The 19,103-nt window shown below is 61.3% G+C and overlaps 2 protein-coding genes across 5 annotated transcripts in view; one reads left to right on the top strand and one right to left on the bottom strand.

The window, feature by feature from the left end:
• Positions 1-7,854: 7,854 nt before the first annotated feature.
• LOC138829536 (uncharacterized) lies at positions 7,855-8,889 on the top strand (the record flags this gene model as incomplete). The annotated part of the gene is made up of 1 exon (XM_070025880.1): positions 7,855-8,889. A coding segment is annotated over one exon (1,035 nt), but the record flags the coding sequence as incomplete, so codon positions are not given.
• A 3,407-nt stretch (positions 8,890-12,296) lies between these two features.
• The window catches only part of LOC138829579 (adhesion G protein-coupled receptor B1), an 80,977-nt gene continuing 74,170 nt past the window's right edge, over positions 12,297-19,103 (bottom strand). For 2 of the 4 annotated variants that reach the window (XM_070025942.1, XM_070025940.1), the window contains exons 27-31: positions 17,321-17,375; positions 14,753-15,453; positions 13,972-14,007; positions 13,296-13,403; positions 12,297-13,079 (exon numbers count right to left, since the gene is read on the bottom strand). In XM_070025942.1, the coding sequence (XP_069882043.1) occupies positions 12,864-13,079; positions 13,296-13,403; positions 13,972-14,007; positions 14,753-15,453; positions 17,321-17,375 (1,116 nt within the window). In that variant the 3' untranslated portion in view covers positions 12,297-12,863. The remainder of the gene's footprint in view (positions 13,080-13,295; positions 13,404-13,971; positions 14,008-14,752; positions 15,454-17,320; positions 17,376-19,103) is intronic. The other 2 variants (XM_070025943.1, XM_070025944.1) reach the window with 1 other exon arrangement.

The raw sequence follows: 19,103 nt of genomic DNA, 5'->3' as shown, positions 1-19,103 counted from the left end.
CAGCTCTAGCTCCACTTCTGGCTCTTTGGGTGGTTAATTGGAAATCAGAGTCTTACAGACTTTCTTGCCTGAGCTGGCTTTGAGTCATGATCCTCAGATCTCAGCCTCCTGAGCAGCTAGGGCTACAGACGTGAGCCACCGGCGCCCTGCTGATGGGGAGAATGTGACACAACACAGGTGATTTTGGCCAGGACCTAACCAACCAGCAAACTCCAAAGTGCCGACCTCCTGGGACTTGAGAGGCCCGGCGGGCGGGGGGGGGGGGCGGGGGGAGGCACGTGACATCTAGGTCATCCTGGGCTACACAGAGATGCATTGCCCAACAAACAGAAGAGGAATTCTTTAAAAAGCACAGCATTAAAATGAAGGATGAAGCATGGTAGTGTGTATCTGTACTGGCTATTCAGAAGGCAGCAGTCCTGAGGATTGTGAGATGAGGCCGGCCTCAGGCAAACAGACTAAAACAAACCCACGTAAAGCAGAAAGGGCTGGAGGCCTGGCTCACATGGTAGAGCACATGCCTAGCCAATACATCCCAGAAGAATGAATAAATGGTAGAAGAGAGACAATGACAAGCACAATGCTAAGGTGGAGGTGAAGGAAGAGAACTAGGGAAGGATGTCGTGGAGAGAGATTGAAAAATGGGTCAAGAGAACCGGAGCCAACGTGGGGAAGAGGAGCTCAAAATCAAGATCATGAGAAGAAGCCCCAACTCAGCGGTGATTAGGAAAATGATGCCACATTTTGTGCCTCTTTGGCATGCAGTCGGTCGATGCCTGGTGAGGGGTGGGCATGTGGATGGGGCCCTGGGGCCTCTGTAAACCACCCGCTGCAGGGGCTTCTCAGATGGCCACCAGCTGCCGCCAGGCCCCACGGCAACCATGGGGCCGTTCCTGAGATTGTGGGAGCAGGGCCGCTCTCGCGCCACCTCCACAGCGGGCGGGAGGAGAGCGGGCACGGAGAGGGAGAGGCGAGCATGTGCCAACCAGAGAGGAAACACGAACGAAGACCTGGACTGGTGGTCTCCCTTTGTTTCTCGACTTTCCTGGTCTAAAGCCCCAATGTGTTCAGCAGCTCAGGCAGGAAGAGCTATTTCTGGTCCCAGGATTGGGACACGGACTCTGTGGGGGCTCTGCTGCGTCCGTGTTTTCTGCAGGGCCCCCTCCCCCCCGCCCTGACATCTACACGAGGCGGTGGCAGCAGCATGGCCCTGGATCCTGGCACCAGGCAGGGTGGGGCAGCCCTGCGTTCCTGCTTCCTCCCTGGGTCTTTGCATTGACCTCAAAGACAATCAGTCACAGGAGATACCCCATGGAGCCAGGAAACGAACGTTGCCATTTTCTTGCTAGCAGGTTTAGCCTTGCCATCCAACTTGGTATCTGAAATGCCCAGAAAACTCTCACACCCACCCACCCCTGAGCACAAGAGGGGCTCATGTGTGGGGACCAGACCAACCCTCTCCTCACCACGGTAGCCACGCTCGAAGATGTAACGCGTCCCGACCAAGACACAGGAGACAGAATGAGACTCAAAATTGGCAAAAACCACAAGATCAACCGGCAGCATGGAACTGAGGACCCGAAGAATTCACTCAGACTCCACCGGCTGAGCTTGGGGAGAGGAAAGCCAGCATGGGGAAGGGGCGAAGGCGTCTTCCCCGCTCACCTCATGGTGACCGATCGCAACAGACCCCGGGCCCACGCGGGACGTGCAGGAATGGCAAACTCCTGGAAGAGAACAGGGAAAACCTGGGCTGTGAGTGTGTGAGACACAGCACCAAAAACAACCATGAAAGAAAAGGTTAGACTTCTTTGAAATGAAAGCCTTCTGCTCGAACAAAAGACAATGCCAAGAGAGTGAAGAGACAAGCATGGCTGAGAGGCGGTCGCGAACACATCGACTAGCTGAGGAAGGGTTGCTTCCCAGGCACAGGAACTCCTAGAACTCCGCAGGGGAACCAGGGAGCTGATCCGAAAGGACGTGAACAGAGACCTTGAGGAAGAAGACACCGGATGGCAAATGAGAGCCAGGAGAGACGCCACTGAGTCTCATCAGGGAATTGAATACTATAATGGCAAGGAGACACAGACACGCATGCGCTAGAATGGCGGCTAACAAAACCCCCAAACTCCAGCCCTCGTTTTGGGGTGACTGTTGGTGAGGGTGGGGAGCCCCAGGCACTGGCACACTCAGTGGGGTGGCAGACAGTTCCTGCTTCATACGAAACCCAGTGCAGTCCAACCACCAGATCGAGGCGTCCACGCCAAGGAGAGCAGGCTTCTGTCGCCACGGACACGGGGCACGGGCTCATGCAGCTCTGCCCATGGCTGCCCCGGGTAGAAATCAGAGGATGAGCAGACCGTGGCACAGCCAGGCAACGGGCCGTTCTTTGCTGCTGAAGCAGCGTGAGCTCCCAGGCTATGAAATGATGTATGTATTGCGGAGTGGGAGAAGCCAGTCTGAAAAGGCTGCTGCCTGTGTAACTGCAGCGTGTGCACACCTGTAATCCCAGCGACGCGGGGGGCAGAAATGGGAGGCCCTAAATTAGTTCCAGGCTGGCCTGGGCAAGTTTGCAAGACCTTATCTCAAAACTAAAAGCTAAAGAGCCGCTGCGGAGCGTGGCTCAGTGGCAGAGCTCCTGCCCGGCGTGCATGAGGCCCTGCCTTCAACCCTCAGTACCACAACAGAAGGAAGTAGGAGGAAGAAGAGTTCGGGGTGCAGGGGGGAGACTGGGGAGGGTTTGAGTAGCAAAGGACCCCGTGAGGGGCCTGGGGTTCCGGGTCTGGGCCCAGGTCCAGGTCTGGAGCTGGTTCCACCCCTTAGGGCGGGTACCTCACCCAGAGGAAGGATTCCGGGGCGCCTCCAGCACCCCGTTGACAGAGCTCACCGGGCGCTCGCGTGGGGGCGGCGGGCTCTCTCCGCGTGTGAACTGTGCCCTGCCGGAGGCAAACACAGCACGGGGTTCCAGGCTCTGTGGCGCTGGCCGCCGTCTGTGGAAAACTCTGTCAAGTTCATCTCCCTGGAGTCTGCTATGGCTTGGCTATGTGTTTTGTTAAAGCGTGTTGAGGAGAAAGAAAGAGACCAGAAGAAGCATACAAAACAACCAGATGGGTCGTTTCAAAAATGTGCTTAGTGGAAAAATTTAAAACACAGACTGAGATATAGAACAACCTAATTTAAATAAGGGTACTCTCAGATCAGTGCTCCCTAGTTATGTAAGGCAAAACTGGAGGCCGGCCCGCCAACGCTCCCTGTGGGCTCTTTATAACATGCCTTATGCCTGAGGGGTGTGCACAGTGAATAGAACCTTCCCAACAGAGACCACCCAGCCAAGACCACCCACCCTCAGCCAGCAGAGACTGGGGCTTCCAATGAGCTGGGGGGGGAAGGGGAGGGAGACAGAGAGAGGGGGAGAAGGAGGAAGGGGAGGGCAGGATGGAGAAAGGAGAAAGAGGGAGAAGAAAGGAGGAAGAAGGGAAAGGAGAAGGAGAGAAGAGAGAGAGGGAGACAGATACACAGAGGTAGAGACATAGACCGCAGGGGCTGCTGTGAAAAGTGCCCCCTGCAGGCTGGACCTCTGCGTGCAGGGGAAAGATGGGGTCCCCGGGAACTCTGCTGGACGCAGGGATGGGTGCCACCCATGTGGTCTCATTGCGGAGCTCACACCCAGCCCTGAAGCAGGTCACAGGTCATCAGCCTAGAGAAGGCTGCCCGTGTCCTGAGATCCTCCTGTCATTTGGGGATGCATGTGGGCTGACACCTTTGGGACTCTTTGAGTTAAATCCTTGTATGATTCCAAAGGGGCACTGGGCAGACAGAACTGCAGGACGCTGTGTCATTTCCAGATCAATAAAAGAGCCAATTAACGATAAAGATTCAACAGCTTCAAAAATCAAGAAGGGAGACTTTCTAACGAGGATCATGAAAGCAGGACAAATCTACAGCACTAGGAAGAGGACAGGGCGAGCCCTGGCCCACGAGTCATTACAGCAACACGCCTGAAGAAAAGTGAATGAGACCAGAACTCAGACCAGCTGTGTGCTGTTCGGTGAGGACGCGGTGGGTCCACGCAACACCGATCTGTGAGGGACAGAGAGGCCTCGAGGGACTTTGGGTCAAACGCAGAAGTCCACACAGAGGACCAGCTACTTCCGGACCCTCCCTCCCCCCCCCCTGCTGGGAAGGCCCCCGACCAGGATGGCACCAACGCCAGGCAGCGGGGATGGGACTGAGCTCAGGACAGCTTTTCCGAAACTGGCTGCCCAGATGTGAAGTGCGGAGGGGGGTGAGGAATGGGAAGGAGGCATTGCGCACTGAAGTGGTCCAACTTCAGATGGAGCAGAAAGCCCTCTGCGTGGAGCCAGCTGGCTACACACGGCGGCTCCCACAGCCCACTCGTTAGGCGGCTCTGCACCACATACGTGTTGTAGAACTCCAGGAAGACATGGGTGCCACATGTGGAGAGGTGCCAGAGCCCCGCCTAGGGGGCACCAGCACCCACGCACCCCTGTGCCACCCGCCCTGACCCCCACGTGCCCAGGCAGGAAAGGTCTCCACACCCTGTCCTTTGGTGGGGTCTGAAGGTTCACTATATGGAGGTCGGGCAAAGCGACCCTCGGCCCTTCACCCCTTCCCAGAGGCTGGGGCTGAGGCAGGAAGTCCCGCCCTCCAGCCCCGCCCCAAGGCTGCTAAGGGTCATGTCACTTGTTTACCAAAGACTCACATCACTCCTGAGATTCCAGCCATATGTGTGGGTCAAAATGCAGAGACAGGACCAAATTTCATAACATCAGAAAGGTAAAGAAGATTTGACCAATGAAGTTGACTATCTCTGTTCAGGGCACTTATAAATGATTCTGTTCCCAGCGATTAGAAATGCATACAAAATGTGTACAAAAATGACCCCAGTTTATGCAGCCAAACAACTGTCATACAGCCCTCAAAAATAACTTACGTATCCAGTTATGGTTGAGGGAAGCTCTCAGGGCAGCGCTGGCGCGGCTGCTTGAGAAATGCCTCCCCTAAAATGTTTGTGCCAGATAATAACGCCTAAAGTCTACGAATGAATGTGTTAAGTATCCAAGCATCAGCAGAACTTTACTTCATACAAAACTCAAAGGAGACAATGAGGAATTCTTGGGCAGGGAGCCTTTACTACAAAGGTAAAGGAGAAAGCGCATGTCAAACATCGTGGATGGAAAAGGATGGCCAGGGCAGCAGAGCAGAAAACAGAAACGTTCTCAGAGAGGGTTGTGAGCAATACAATTCTAATACATGTGCAAACTTAGCTGCGCTAGACTCCCATACTGAAAGACTCTGCTGGAGGCTCACGCTGCTCAGGAAGCTGGGATTTGAGGGTCACCATTCAAAGCCAGCCTGGGCAAGAAAGCCCATGAGATAAAGCCAGAACTGAACGTGTGGTTCAAGAGCTAGAGCGTCTGCCAAGCCCTGGGTTCAACTCCTTAGTACCATAAAAAAAAAAAAAAGGCAGCGGAAACACCAAGGAGTAAAGCAAGTATTAGCGAAGCTGGCGTGGTGTGGCGTGGCGTGGCGTGGAGCGGCGGGAGCCGTCCTCCGAGGCCCTGCGAGGACTCTGGAGTGCGGCTGGACACCAAGCTCGGGAAAGTGTGGTTACAATCGTGTAAACCAGTCCAATCCTGGGGCCGTCCCTGCACACGGCATTTTAGGCTCACCCTTGGATCAGTCCCTCCCCACCTCCGGTCCTTGCTCCTGGGTCCCCTCCTGCGGGAACCGAGGGGGTCCATGCTCAGAGATGGGCTCCCTTGACGGCCCCAGACTGGTCTGCTCGAGAAAGGGCACAGAGAGCAGGGGGTTGGGAGCGGTGCCCGGGCCCGCTGCCCACCCTGAGCCCGGTGAGGCCCGTACCACCCACCGCGTTACCGGCTCTGGACCCTGGGCTGGCAGTGCCCAGCTTGCCAGGACTCGAAGGTGGAAGGCGGAAGGCACAGGAGTCTGTGGAGGGGGCGCCGCCTCCCACCTCTCCCCGTGGGGTCCATATGGTGTTCCCGGAGCCATGGCGCCAGCAGCACCTCCTCCGCCCCACCGCCAGCTGCTGGTGCCGGACGCAGGGTGCCCAGCCTCCTCCCGCCCGGCCTCCTCCTGCCCCGGCCTCCCTGGCCTCTCGGCCTCCCGCTTGCTTTCCCCACGTGCCCCTGGGGCTGGGCACCGCCAGGCCTTGGGCGGGTGGCTTGCTGTCCTGAGCCTGGGCGGTGGTGGGTGTTGGGACCGCAGACAGTGGATCCGAGGTCCCGTGGAGCCTGAGCCACCACGGTGGGGAGGCCAGGGCCCGGCCCGGGCTGCCCCCGCCTGAGCCTGTGCTCCAGGGTCTCTTGGCCTGAGTTCTGGGTGAAGCTTCTAGAACCTGCGGCTGCCGTCAGCTGGTGGTGACGCACGGTTCCGGCTTTGTCTCTGCCAGGCCCCTATTTGGAGGCGCTTCCGCCGCGTGGGCCGGGCTGGCGCGTCCTCAGGCTGTTCGGGGGTGTTCCTCCTCCCGGTTATTTTTAGGGCCTGACAGGGGGAGCCCGAAAGCTTCCTGGCGGCTAGAGAAGCTCCGAGCGCAGACTGTGGGTTATGGAAGGGCTCCACCAACCAACCAACCACCGGGCCTGCTCCCCTTGCACAGAATGGAGAAACTGAGGCTGGGTGGGGGGAGTAGCAGAGCAGGGCAGGAGTGGTCCTGGCCTACTGCCTGTGGCTGAACCTGCCTGACCAGCGAGGGGGCCGAGGCCAGGCGAGGCTGGAGTCTCGCTTCTCTTCGGGCCCCTTGTGGGCGGCTCTGAGCAGACCCAGCTGGGGACTCAGAAGGTCTCACTGGGCAGGCCACGGTGGAGGAGATCGATTGCGGGGGTCACGGAGCCAGGAAGCAGGGCCACGGACGGTATCTGTCAGGGGCTGCCTGGCTGCCTGACCTGTCAGACACCGTCAGACACTCGGGAGCCCTCACATTGGCCAACAGAGCCTTCGGTCCTGGGAGGAGGGCCGTAGGAGTGGACAGGAGGCTCAGCAGGGCTCGGGGTGGCACTCCTGGCTGGCAGAGGCTCCGGAGCAAGCCTGGAGCGGGACTCGTCTTTGCTCTTCTCTGAGGGCTGGTGAGGCGGGTGAGGAAGCCCAGGTCTCACCTGCATCCTAAACGGGACCCGGAGAACCCAGGAGATGGAGCAGTGGAGCTCAGACAGGCCCAGGCCGCCCTGACAGCGGTGGGGAGGGCCAGTCAGGGGGGAGGAAGGAGGCCAAAGAGGAGAATGCGCCCGGGCAGCAGGAAGCATCTCATTCTGCAGCACAAGGCACGGAGCTTCGGTGTCCAAGGACTTCCTGACAGGAAGTCTGTTTGCGGAATGGGGGCCTGGCATGGAGCTTGGCGGGGAAGGTTCTGGGCCCCCAGGGGCAAGGCCGCTGGGGAAGGGTGTGGAGGATGCGGGGCTTCCCCATTCCTGCGCTGGGTGTGCTGGTGATGTGGGTGGGAGGCAGGAACGGCGAGGAAGCGCTCCCTGGGCACCCTGGAGGGCGGGGCTCCTGAGCACCTGGGCCACCATTCCTGCCAGCTCCTCCCCGGCGGATGCAGACTCCACTCACCATCTTTAAGCACCCATCCTTTACCCAGAGGCCTTCAGCCCATGAGGGCCGGGGGAGGAGGAGCTGAGACCGGAGATCCATAAACAGCTTCACAGTGATGGCGACCACAGCAGCTGCTGCCTTGTGACTTCCTGTCACAACCGTGGGTGTGGAATCGCCACCATCACCACCGCCCCTCCACCAACATCACCACCATCACCACCATCACCACTACCACCACCATCACCATTACCACCACCAGCACCACCACCATCATCACCACCATCACCACTACCACCAATATCACCATCACCACCATCACCATCACCACCATCACCACTATCACCATCACCACCATCATCACCACCATCACCATCACCACCATCACCATCACCACCATCACCACTATCACCATCACCACCATCATCACCACCATCACCATCACCACCATCACCATCACCACCATCACCACCATCACCACCATCACCATCACTACCATCACCACCACCACCACCATCACCACCATCACCACCATCACCATCACCACCACCATCATCACCATCACCACCATCACCACTACCACCAACATCACCACTACCACCATCGCCATCACCACCATCACCATCACCACCATCACCACTACCACCAACATCACCACTACCACCATCACCATCACCACCACCACCACTATCACCATCACCACCATCACCACCATCACCACTACCACCACCATCACCATTACCACCACCAGCACCACCACCATCATCACCACCATCACCACTACCACCAATATCACCACTACCACCATCACCATCACCACCATCACCACTATCACCATCACCACCATCATCACCACCATCACCATCACCACCATCACCATCACCACCATCACCACTATCACCATCACCACCATCATCACCACCATCACCATCACCACCATCACCATCACCACCATCACCACCATCACCACCATCACCATCACTACCATCACCACCACCACCACCATCACCACCATCACCACCATCACCATCACCACTATCACCATCACCACCATCACCATCACCACCATCACCATCACCACCATCACCACTATCACCATCACCACCATCATCACCACCATCACCATCACCACCACCATCATCACCATCATCACCATCACCACTACCACCAACATCACCACTACCACCATCGCCATCACCACCATCACCATCACCACCATCACCACTATCACCATCACCACCATCATCACCACCATCACCATCACCACCATCACCATCACCACCATCACCATCACTACCATCACCACCACCACCACCATCACCACCATCATCACCACCATCACCATCACCACTATCACCATCACCACCATCACCATCACCACCATCACCACTATCACCATCACTACCATCACCACCACCACCACCATCACCACCACCACCATCACCACCATCACCACCCACTACTGTCACCCACCATCACCATCACCACCACCACCATCACCACCATCACCATCACCACCACCATCATCACCATCACCACCATCACCACTACCACCAACATCACCACTACCACCATCGCCATCACCACCATCACCATCACCACCATCACCACTACCACCAACATCACCACTACCACCATCGCCATCACCACCATCACCATCACCACCATCACCATCACCACCATCACCATCACCACCATCACCACCATCACCATCACCATCACCATCACCACCATCACCATCACTACCATCACCACCACCACCACTACCACCATCACCACCATCATCACCACCATCACCATCACCACTATCACCATCACCACCATCACCATCACCACTATCACCATCACTACCATCACCACCACCACCACCATCACCACCACCACCATCACCACCATCACCACCACCCCCCCCCCACCATCACCACCACCATCCCATCTATTAGGTTAAATTACACAAATAGGGTATTAGTAAGACCAAGGAAGAATGAAATTTAACAAATGAGTCCCAGGTAACCTGAGACACAAGTACAGACCGTAGGAATGGAACAAATGGCAGCTTAGCAAACTTGAAAGGCAGGATTGCCCTGTAGAGAAAAACTCCAGGCTAGTCAATAAAGGAAAAGTCCAGAGCTAAAGGCCTGGGAAAATAGGGGGTTAAACACCGAGTTGCTGGAATTCGGTAAATAATAGTGAAACTCGGAAAGGGCCAGGAAACCTGGAGGGTGGTTTGACTTTGAGTGTGATAAGTAAGAAATGTTCTTGTCAATACCAGTTAAACCCCAAACCAGGAACTGAGCAAAGGGAAGCTCTGGGATGTGAGCTTTGCCTGAATGACTCATTGGCCTTGCTTACTGGAACTGTAGTCACCATCTGCGACCACTAACTGACAGCCCTGCTTCTGTAGCTCGCTTCTTCGCCCAGTGTGAGGCTGCACTGGCCACCTGTGAGTGGCTCCGCATGGTTTTCTCCTCGCCCCCATTTTGAGCTCAGGGCTCTTCTTCACTGTCCCAATAGTGGGGAGCGGCCGCCATATGGCTAACAAAGATTCCTAGCCCAACTGACTGAGTGTTGGTGACTCCTTTTGTGGATCATGGGTTGAGTCCCACTGGCCCTGGGAAGCTGGCATACTTCCCATCATCATCGCCACCACCACTACCGCCATTACCACCACCACCATCCACCTCACTCCCCTGCTACGCCATCGCCACCAACACTAACATCACATCGCCATCTCCCTCACAACCACCACTACCACCACCATTACCCTCACCACTACCCCCTCACAGTCCCACCCCTGCCGTGGCCACCACCATTGCTACCATCACCACCACCCTCACATCACCGGCAGCATCTTCACCCTAGAATCCCACCTTCAGCCCCTAAGCACTCCATCACTGTGATCCCCGCATTCTCAGACCCAGTGTACGGGGTGCTGATGGCAGACACAGGGTGTCAGGAAGGAGGTTGTTGAAAGGATGGCCCTGGGATGTGAGGCTACCACATGTGAGCGAGTTCCAGGAGTGTCCAAGAAGATCGTCTTAGACACATGGGCAGCTCTGGAGTCTGCAGGACAGAAGCCAGGGGGTCCAGAGCATGGATGAGTCCAGTGGGGCCTTGCCCGGATGCCCTCCAGTGGGGCTTGCCTGGCATCAGTGAGTCCGGGGGTCCTTGCCCAGCTGTCCTCTTGCATGGAGGCAGGGAACAGCAGTTTCTGGGATGAGTCAGAGCAAGGTGGCCATGAGCACTGAGCATGTGTGAGCTGCGGCCCAGGGAGGATGTGGGGCTTCTCCTGGCACACATGGCCTCCTGGGAAGAAGGCTGGGCTGGGGTGGGAGGAGGACTCGTCATCTGAACACAGTGCCTTGTGGTGACCGAGCCCTGAGCCCCCAGCCCAGGGGTTCAGCCACCCAACCATCCTCCAGCCGGCAGCAGCATGTGGCTCAGGACACCTTTATCCGGTGACATTTCTCCTGTTAGATGTAGAGCTGGGTGTGGCAGGGACAGCGTTGGTCTGGAGTCTGCCCACACATGCCTGGGACACAGGTGGGCCAAAGCAAATCTGGGGCCTCCAGCCCTGGCACCGGGCAAGGGCCTGGGACACTGACCTTTTTCCACCAAGCTGGGCAGCTCCCAGCATGCTTCTCCAACGATGCGAGGACAAGGAAGGGACCAAAGCCACAGCCACCAGAGAAAATGCTCTGTCAGGTGTGGTTGTAACGCAGGGCCTCTGGGTTTCAAAGGCAGCGTGTGTGGACACGGGCACACCGCACTGCACATGGGCCAGGCCCACCTAGGTTTGGGTCATGTTTTGCTGCACAATACCACTCTAACATGCTAGGGTTTTTGGAATCTGAGGGTCAGGGATAGTGCCGGGCCTGCATTGGCCTCCTCTGGGGCTCATGTGGACAGGCTGCCACCTGGGGGTGCTCCTGGTCACTCATGGCTATGCAGATTGCCGGACAGTGCTCCCTTCCCCATCCATGTGGCCCAATCCCGATCTGAGGGAGGGGGTGACCCCTCTGACCCAAGTTCACAGGGTTGGAGTCCCAGCAGAGGGGGTGAGGCACAGGCTAGCACACCAAAGGCACCCGTGCCAGGCCAGAACCCTCTTTGGGCTCACCTTGGCATTTGGTTTTGGATGACGTGCTTGGGTGTGGGGGACTCTGAACGGCCTGCTCTGCACACCTCTCTCCTCGGGGCTTCTGGAATCAGGATCCAGCTCAAGCTGGTGTGCAGAGCCTGGCAGGGTCTGCCCTCTGCCCATGGAGGCCCAGATCTGTAGTCCCAGGTACCTCAGGGTGGAGACAGGGTGACACGGTCACACACATGCGTGCGCACGCACATACAGGTGTGCGAGGCACATGCACGCATGTGCATGCACACACACACACACACACACTTGTGCACACATGCACACAGACTTCATGGCATCAGCCCATCAGCCTCCGGGCCTCTAAGCTCACGGCTCACCCAGTCAGGCTGAGGCTCAGGCCTGCCCCCTGCTGGGGATATGGAGAAAAGCACCAAAAGCCGCTCACTCTCCGTGCATTTCCTTTGAGCATTTCAGGTTTTGTTTTTTTCTTCCAGGGTGCTTGGAGCACATGCTGCCCCCCTGCTGAGGATGGAGGAAGGAAGGCAGGGGCACCACCCCTGGGGACTGGGCACAGGATGGCAGGCCTGAGCGGGCAGGAGAGGGGCAGAGGAAGGCCGCACACAGAGAGGGCTGGGTTTTTAGTTCTTTTTATTGAAGAAAAGAAAAGGAGAGAAAAAATAGATTCCCCACCCCACTTCTTCCCGGAGCAGGCTTCGTCCTGCCCCTGGGGCCTGGGCCGGGGCTGGGGTCTCCCCCCCAGGCCTGGCAGGGGCCCAGGGCCCTGGAAGGGAGGGGGGGTCTGGCTGCTTCCCAAGGGGTGAGGGGTGTCTAAAAAACGGAGCCAGGCTGGCGGGCCACAGGCAGTCCCCTGCAGTGGTGCCCGAGGCAGGCATCCTGGGAGGGCTGGCCATACCAGGCCTGCCCGTGTCCACCGCCGCCCGCCCGCCGTCCGCTGGGGCTCGCCCAAGGAGGGCAGAGTCTGAGGCACCTTCCTGCCTCTGGAACCCTGTGCTGGCCGGGCCGGGCCGCCTCCTGTCCTGCTTCTGGCGCTGGTCCCAGCACGGCCGGCCCTTCGCCTGGCCACCTCCGGACGCCGGGCCCGGGCCTGGCTGCCACGGTGAGTGGGTCTTGCCCGTCTGTGGCTGGTGCGGGCAGAGCAGCATCCCTCCGGGCCCGGCGCGGGGCCGCGCCTGCCCGCTCAGACCTCGGTCTGGAGGTCGATGATGTCCTGGCCCACCAGTGGGATGGTGGCGCCGGCCTTCTCCCACTCCACGCTGCGCAGCTCCAGCGGCGATGGGGGTAGGGGCTCCAGCTCCTTCTTCGCCCAGGCCGGCGTGCCGTGCGTGCCGTGCGTGCCGTGCGGCTTCCGGAGGCTCTCCCAGGCCCGCTTGTTGGGTGTCTGCTGCTTGTCTGGCTGCGGTGGCGCGGGCGGGCAGGGCAGGGTGAGGAGAGGAAAGGAGGGCTCAGCGAGGGAGCTGCGGGTGGAGTCGGGGACCCGGGCTCCGGGGAGGGGCGGCTGCCCACCCTGAGCCCCGCCCCGCCCAAGCGAGGGGATGGGTGAGTGACCTGGAGGGCGGGGGAGGGGCTCCCAGCCAGGGGCTCCCACGGGCGCCCTCCGCCCGCCGCAGACCTTGCCCTCCTGGCCCAGGGCCTCCTTGTCCTTCTCGGCCGCGTGCTGCAGCTTGCGATTCAGGTCCTGGAACAGGTCCTGGTGCCGTTTGCGTGTGTGCATGATTTTCTGTGGAGGGGACAGTGACCTGAGACAAGAGAGCCCAGCCCACCCCACCTCTGCCCTGCCTGAGGCTGACTGGGCCTCGCCCCTCCCTGGCCCTGCCCAGGGGCTGGCCCCTCCCCGGCCCTGCCCTGGGGCTGGCCCCTCCCCAGCCCTGCCCAGGGCCTCGCCCCCTCCCCGGCCCTGCCCAGGGGCTGGCCCCTCCCCAGCCCTGCCCAGGGGCTGGCCCCTCCCCGGCCCTGCCCAGGGGCTGGCCCCTCCCCAGCCCTGCCCAGGGGCTGGCCCCTCCCCAGCCCTGCCCAGGGCCTCGCCCCCTCCCCAGCCCTGCCCTGGGGCTGGCCCCTCCCCAGCCCTGCCCAGGGCCTCGCCCCCTCCCCAGCCCTGCCCAGGGGCTGGCCCCTCCCTGGCCCTGCCCAGGGCCTCGCCCCCTCCCCAGCCCTGCCCAGGGGCTGGCCCCTCCCCGGCCCTGCCCAGGGGCTGGCCCCTCCCCGGCCCTGCCCAGGGGCTGGCCGGAGCCGCCAGCTGAGCGGTTCGGAGTGGCCCCACAGGTGTGTGGGGGAAGGGCAGCACCCACCTCGAAGTCCAGCTCTGCATACCGTGACTTGCGCCTCTGTGGAGAAAAGGGGTCTGTGTTGTAGGTAACGGTTCCCCAAAACGCCTGTCCAAGCACGCGGAGAGCTGGCCATGGGACTGAAACCCACCCAGAGGAGCCGGGCTGCCCTTTCCCTGGTAACCATGAGACTGCTGGGGCCAGAGGGAAACAGCTGGTGGTGACAGGCCCAGGGCCTCTCCCCAACAGTGCCCTTCTGCCCTGGGATGGGCCGATGCCCCCCTCTCCCCAGGGCACCTCCTCTCCCACATCTAGGACCTGTTACCTCAAGCTGGCCCCTCGGTCTGCATACCACATGCTATGGCCAGCACACAGGCCGGGCAAGGATGTCCAGCCCCACCAGCTCAGAGCATGCCACCCAATAGGCAAGGGCTTATGCTTGGGGTCACGTGGCAGAGCCCAGCCAGCAACGAGCCTGGGACAGGGCTGCACCGCCAGAAGCCGGGAGCTGGGCAGCAGAGCCTGTCCTGAGCCAGGGCAGGGCCCTGAGGCCATGCCTCGCCTCTGCCTGGGTCCCACGCCCTGTGGGCTGGAGATCAGGAGCTTTGGTGGACGTAAGCAGAGACGCACTGCCCTGCCGGGCGTCCAATGGTGCACCGGGGCAGATTCAGCCACAGGCCAAGGCCACAGAGCACCAGCCACCCTCGTGCTGGCTGCCTGCCGCCCTCGTCACCCTGACCCTCAGGCCCACCACACCCAGGGGCGGCCTGGCCCCTCATCCGGGCCCTGTCCTGGCCCCCCTCACCTCCAGGGAGCTCACGGACAATGTGGCAACGTTCTCATTCTTGGTCCCAGCTGCAGAGCTGGGTCCTGGGTGGACGGCCGGCTCTCCTGTGTCCCCCAGGCTGGAAGGTGCTGGTTCCAGGGTGGGAGGTGGGGGCAGGGGCTGCTGGGGCGGCAGGGGCGGCGGGGGTGGGGGCGGCGGGGGCTGGACGGGGGGCACTTCAGGGGGACCGCTGCCTGGCGGCTCCCGCGAGGGCGGGCTGCGGGTGGGGAAGCTGGCGTCGGGCGCCATGCTCAGGTGGATGAGCCGTGTCTGGGGCATCTGGTCGATGTTGATGCTGTACTTGGGCTCCTCCTTGGGCTTGGGCCGCAGCGTGGCTGTGGCCGTGGGCAGGATCACGTAGCTCGTGTCCAGAGCCTTCTCCTGGGCCCGGCTCAGCTCTGAGTCCAGCTTCTTGAAGATGTCCCCGTCGCCGATGAAGGAGGACTTGGGTGCCTTGTCTTTCTTGAGGGTCAGCGAGTGGTTGGGGAAGTCGGGCAGCGGCCCGCCGGGGTAGCGGGGAGAGCCGTGCAGGTGCAGCTTGGACACGTTGGCCGGCAGGCTATTGAAGGTGGGGGGCGGCCCCTTGGCCAGCTTCAGCTTCTCCTCCTCGGGCAGCGACGGCCGCTTGAGCGTGCCCGTGATGGTGGCCGTGCGGCAGGCGGCGATGTCCTTGTTCAGCACTGAGGGCGGCAGGCACAGGCAGTGGGGTCAGGGCACAGCTGCCGCTCCGGCTCCCCACCGGGCGCCCCACCCTGGCGCCTGCCCTGCCCCTGGTCCTGGGTCCTTTGTCTTCCCAACAGGGCTGGCCAGTGAGGTGCTCCTCTGCTGGCCTCCGCCAGTGCGGAGGGTGACTCCTACCAGAACCGCAGGCCGGACTCTCACAGCAAGGAGCGGGGAGCCCAGGAGGAGGGGGTGCCGGGCCCCGGGTGCACAGCCATCAGGGGACTTGGAGCTTGGCACCGAGCCCAGCCCAGCCCCCAGCGGCACTCAGGCCCTGCACCTCTGGCAGGCCGCTCTGGCCAGCCAGGAGCCTGGGCCCGGTCCACGGCCCTGAGGCAACCTAGACCCAGAAGAGGCTCCTCTCCCAGGCCTCAGGCAGTCCACTTTCTCAGACTACCTGACCTCTGACCTGACTCCTGCAACCACCTGACATCTGCTTCTTGTCAGTCAATTGGGGCCCCCCTGGCCGGCCGAGCTGCCCACGCCCCGGGCGCCCAGGCTGGCACTCTGTGTACTTCCTTCCCTCTATGGCTCCACTTCTTTCTGAGCAGCTCCTCCCAGTCTCCTGGCCCCGTGGTCCACCCCTGCTGGCTCAGCCTGGCTCCCAAACCACACCCGGCACCAGCCCTGAGCCGCCCCAGCTCCCTTCATGGTGTCAGCAGCTGACCTTGGTTGCCCACCACCTCCTCGCTGCCCGGGGCAGGGCCACTCGCCTGCCCGTGGGCCCTTCCCACTGCTCGGGAGCTCCTCTTCTTCCCCACCCTCAGGATGGCAACCCCGGCCTCTGCCTGCCCCTCCCCACAGCCATCTTCCTGCAGGCCCCTTCCTGGGGGCCAGGGTCATTCCAGACACTTGGCCCTAGGGTGCGCTGAGCGGTGGGTCATCCGCACCCAAGGCCTGCGGCCTCCCGTCTCTGCTTGTCCCGTGAGCAGCAGGCTGTGGCTGGGTGTGGTGCCCGCTGTCCCGGCTCCTCTCAGGCCCATCCCTCGCCCCCAATCAGGGCTTGGCCTGCACAGGTAACCACAGCACAGCTGCCGCTCTGCGCCTGCCACTTCCGAGTGGCACATAGGCAGGGCCTGCTGGCCCTGAGCCATGGGGACCCCTCTGGGAGGCTGTAGGGCTGGGTCACTGGACACTGGAGGGAAGAGTCTCTGCCGGCTCCGAGACCACTCCCCCAGGAGGCCTTCTGGGACCGCCAGAGCATCGCAAACCTGTGCCTGGAGCTGCTCCAGCCCCACCCCGTGCTGCCTCTGAGGAGGGGACCCTTCAGTGCCTGACCGAGCAGACGTGCCAGGGAGCTTCCATGCAACACGTGGGCTGTCTCCTGAGCGTCCCCTAATCCTGCAGCTGAGTCCTTTTATTGTGCTTGCTGCCAGGAAGCTCAGCACTAGCCTAGGAGCCCAGTAACCAGTCCTGTCCTCTGCCTTCCTGCAGCGCCCACTGCTGTCTCTCCCACCTGAAAGCCTGGTCGGCCCCTTCCCCACACTCAGACCAACAGCGAAGAAATGGAGCTGACACGGAGCATGGGTGTGCGACAGACAGGAGGCGGGTGCTGACGGGGTGGAGGGGGTTGGGCGGGCAGGAGGACAGAGGGGGCAGACCGGGAGGGTAGAGAGGAGAGGGCAGGAGGGGAGTGGTGGAGGGCAGGGCTACACTGGCCCCTAGGAGTGCACAGACCTCCTGCAGCCTCAGTTGGGACCAGGCCCCGCCTGGGCCCTGGCTTGGCCCACATGACAGACAGCCACGGATGGGACAGACGACAGACACACGACCGCGCAGTAAAGAGAAGGAAGCAGGTGAGCCGGCTCGGCCACCCTGCGCTCTCACCTGTCAGGCGCTCACCTGATCTACAGGCCAGATCCACGTCCTTCTCAAAGTCAGTCTGCAAGACAGAGACAGTGGGAGGGGTGAGCGCAGGGCCCAGCCAAGACTGCCACCGTGGAGCCCCAGCCCCAGCTCCTGTGCGTGCACCCGCGTGCCACAGCCACACCTCCTGTGCGCGCACCCGCGTGCCACAGCCACACCTCCTGTGCACACACCCGCGTGCCACAGCCACACCTCCTGTGCGCGCACCCGCGTGCCACAGCCACACCTCCTGTGCGCGCACCCGCGTGCCACAGCCACACCTCCTGTGCGTGCACCCGCGTGCCACCGCGTGCCACAGCCACACCTCCTGTGCGCGCACCCGCGTGCCACCGCGTGCCACAGCCACACCTCCTGTGCACACACCCGCGTGCCACAGCCACACCTCCTGTGCGTGCACCCGCGTGCCACAGCCACACCTCCTGTGCACACACCCGCATGCCACAGCCACACCTCCTGTGCACACACCCGCATGCCACAGCCACACCTCCTGTGCACACACCCGCGTGCCACAGCCACACCTCCTGTGCACACACCCGCATGCCACAGCCACACCTCCTGTGCAGGCACCCGCGTGCCACAGCCACACCTCCTGTGCACACACCCGCGTGCCACAGCCACACCTCCTGTGCGTGCACCCGCGTGCCACAGCCACACCTCCTGTGCACACACCCGCGTGCCACAGCCACACCTCCTGTGCGTGCACCCGCGTGCCACAGCCACACCTCCTGTGCAGGCACCCGCATGCCACAGCCACACCTCCTGTGCACACACCCGCGTGCCACAGCCACACCTCCTGTGCACACACCCGCGTGCCACAGCCACACCTCCTGTGCACACACCCGCGTGCCACAGCCACACCTCCTGTGCGTGCACCCGCGTGCCACAGCCACACCTCCTGTGCACGCACCCGCGTGCCACAGCCACACCTCCTGTGCGTGCACCCGCGTGCCACAGCCACACCTCCTGTGCGTGCACCCGCGTGCCACAGCCACACCTCCTGTGCGTGCACCCGCGTGCCACTGCCACACCTCCTGTGCGGGCACCCGCGTGCCACAGCCACAGCTCCTGTGCACACACCCGCGTGCCACAGCCACACCTCCTGTGCGGGCACCCGCGTGCCACAGCCACACCTCCTGTGCGGGCACCCGCGTGCCACCGCGGAGCCCCAGCCACAGCTCCTGTGCGTGCACCCGCGTGCCTGCTCACAACTGCAAGGCAGTCCACGCGGGTGTGCACTGTGCTGTGCCCCTAAGAAGGCTGGTCCATGTTGATGGCCTGCCAGGCCACACCCTGCATTCACACGAGTGCTCACGAGCATGCGTGTGTGTGTCCACAACCTGCCAGGAGGCCACACCCCGCATTCACACGAGTGCTCACGAGCGTGCGTGTGTCTGTGGCACACCCATGAGGCCATGCCCCCGCATTCACACGAGTACTTGCGAGCGTGCACGTGTGTGTTGGTGGCACACCCAGGAGACCATGCCCCCACATTCACACAAATGCCCACCAGGAGGACACACCCCTGCATTCACACAAATGCTCATGCCTGCCAGGAGGCCCCTGCATTCACATGGGTGCTCATGTGTGTACATGTGCTCATCCACGGCCTGCCCACGAGCTGTGCGCCTGCACTCACACAAGTGCTCACAAATGTGCACATGCATGTCCATGGCGTGCATGTGCAGGCCACACTTCTGCATTCACACAAGTGCTTGTGAGCGTGCACATGCGTGTCTATAGCCCA

The sequence above is a fragment of the Dipodomys merriami genome, unplaced genomic scaffold (genome assembly GCF_024711535.1).
Source record: "Dipodomys merriami isolate MVZ:Mamm:240054 unplaced genomic scaffold, mDipMer1.0.p SCAF_174, whole genome shotgun sequence".
In the NCBI taxonomy this organism is placed as follows: Eukaryota; Metazoa; Chordata; class Mammalia; order Rodentia; family Heteromyidae; genus Dipodomys; species Dipodomys merriami.
Note: the sequence above shows the minus strand (reverse complement) of the source record. Positions and strands in the feature narration are given on the sequence as shown.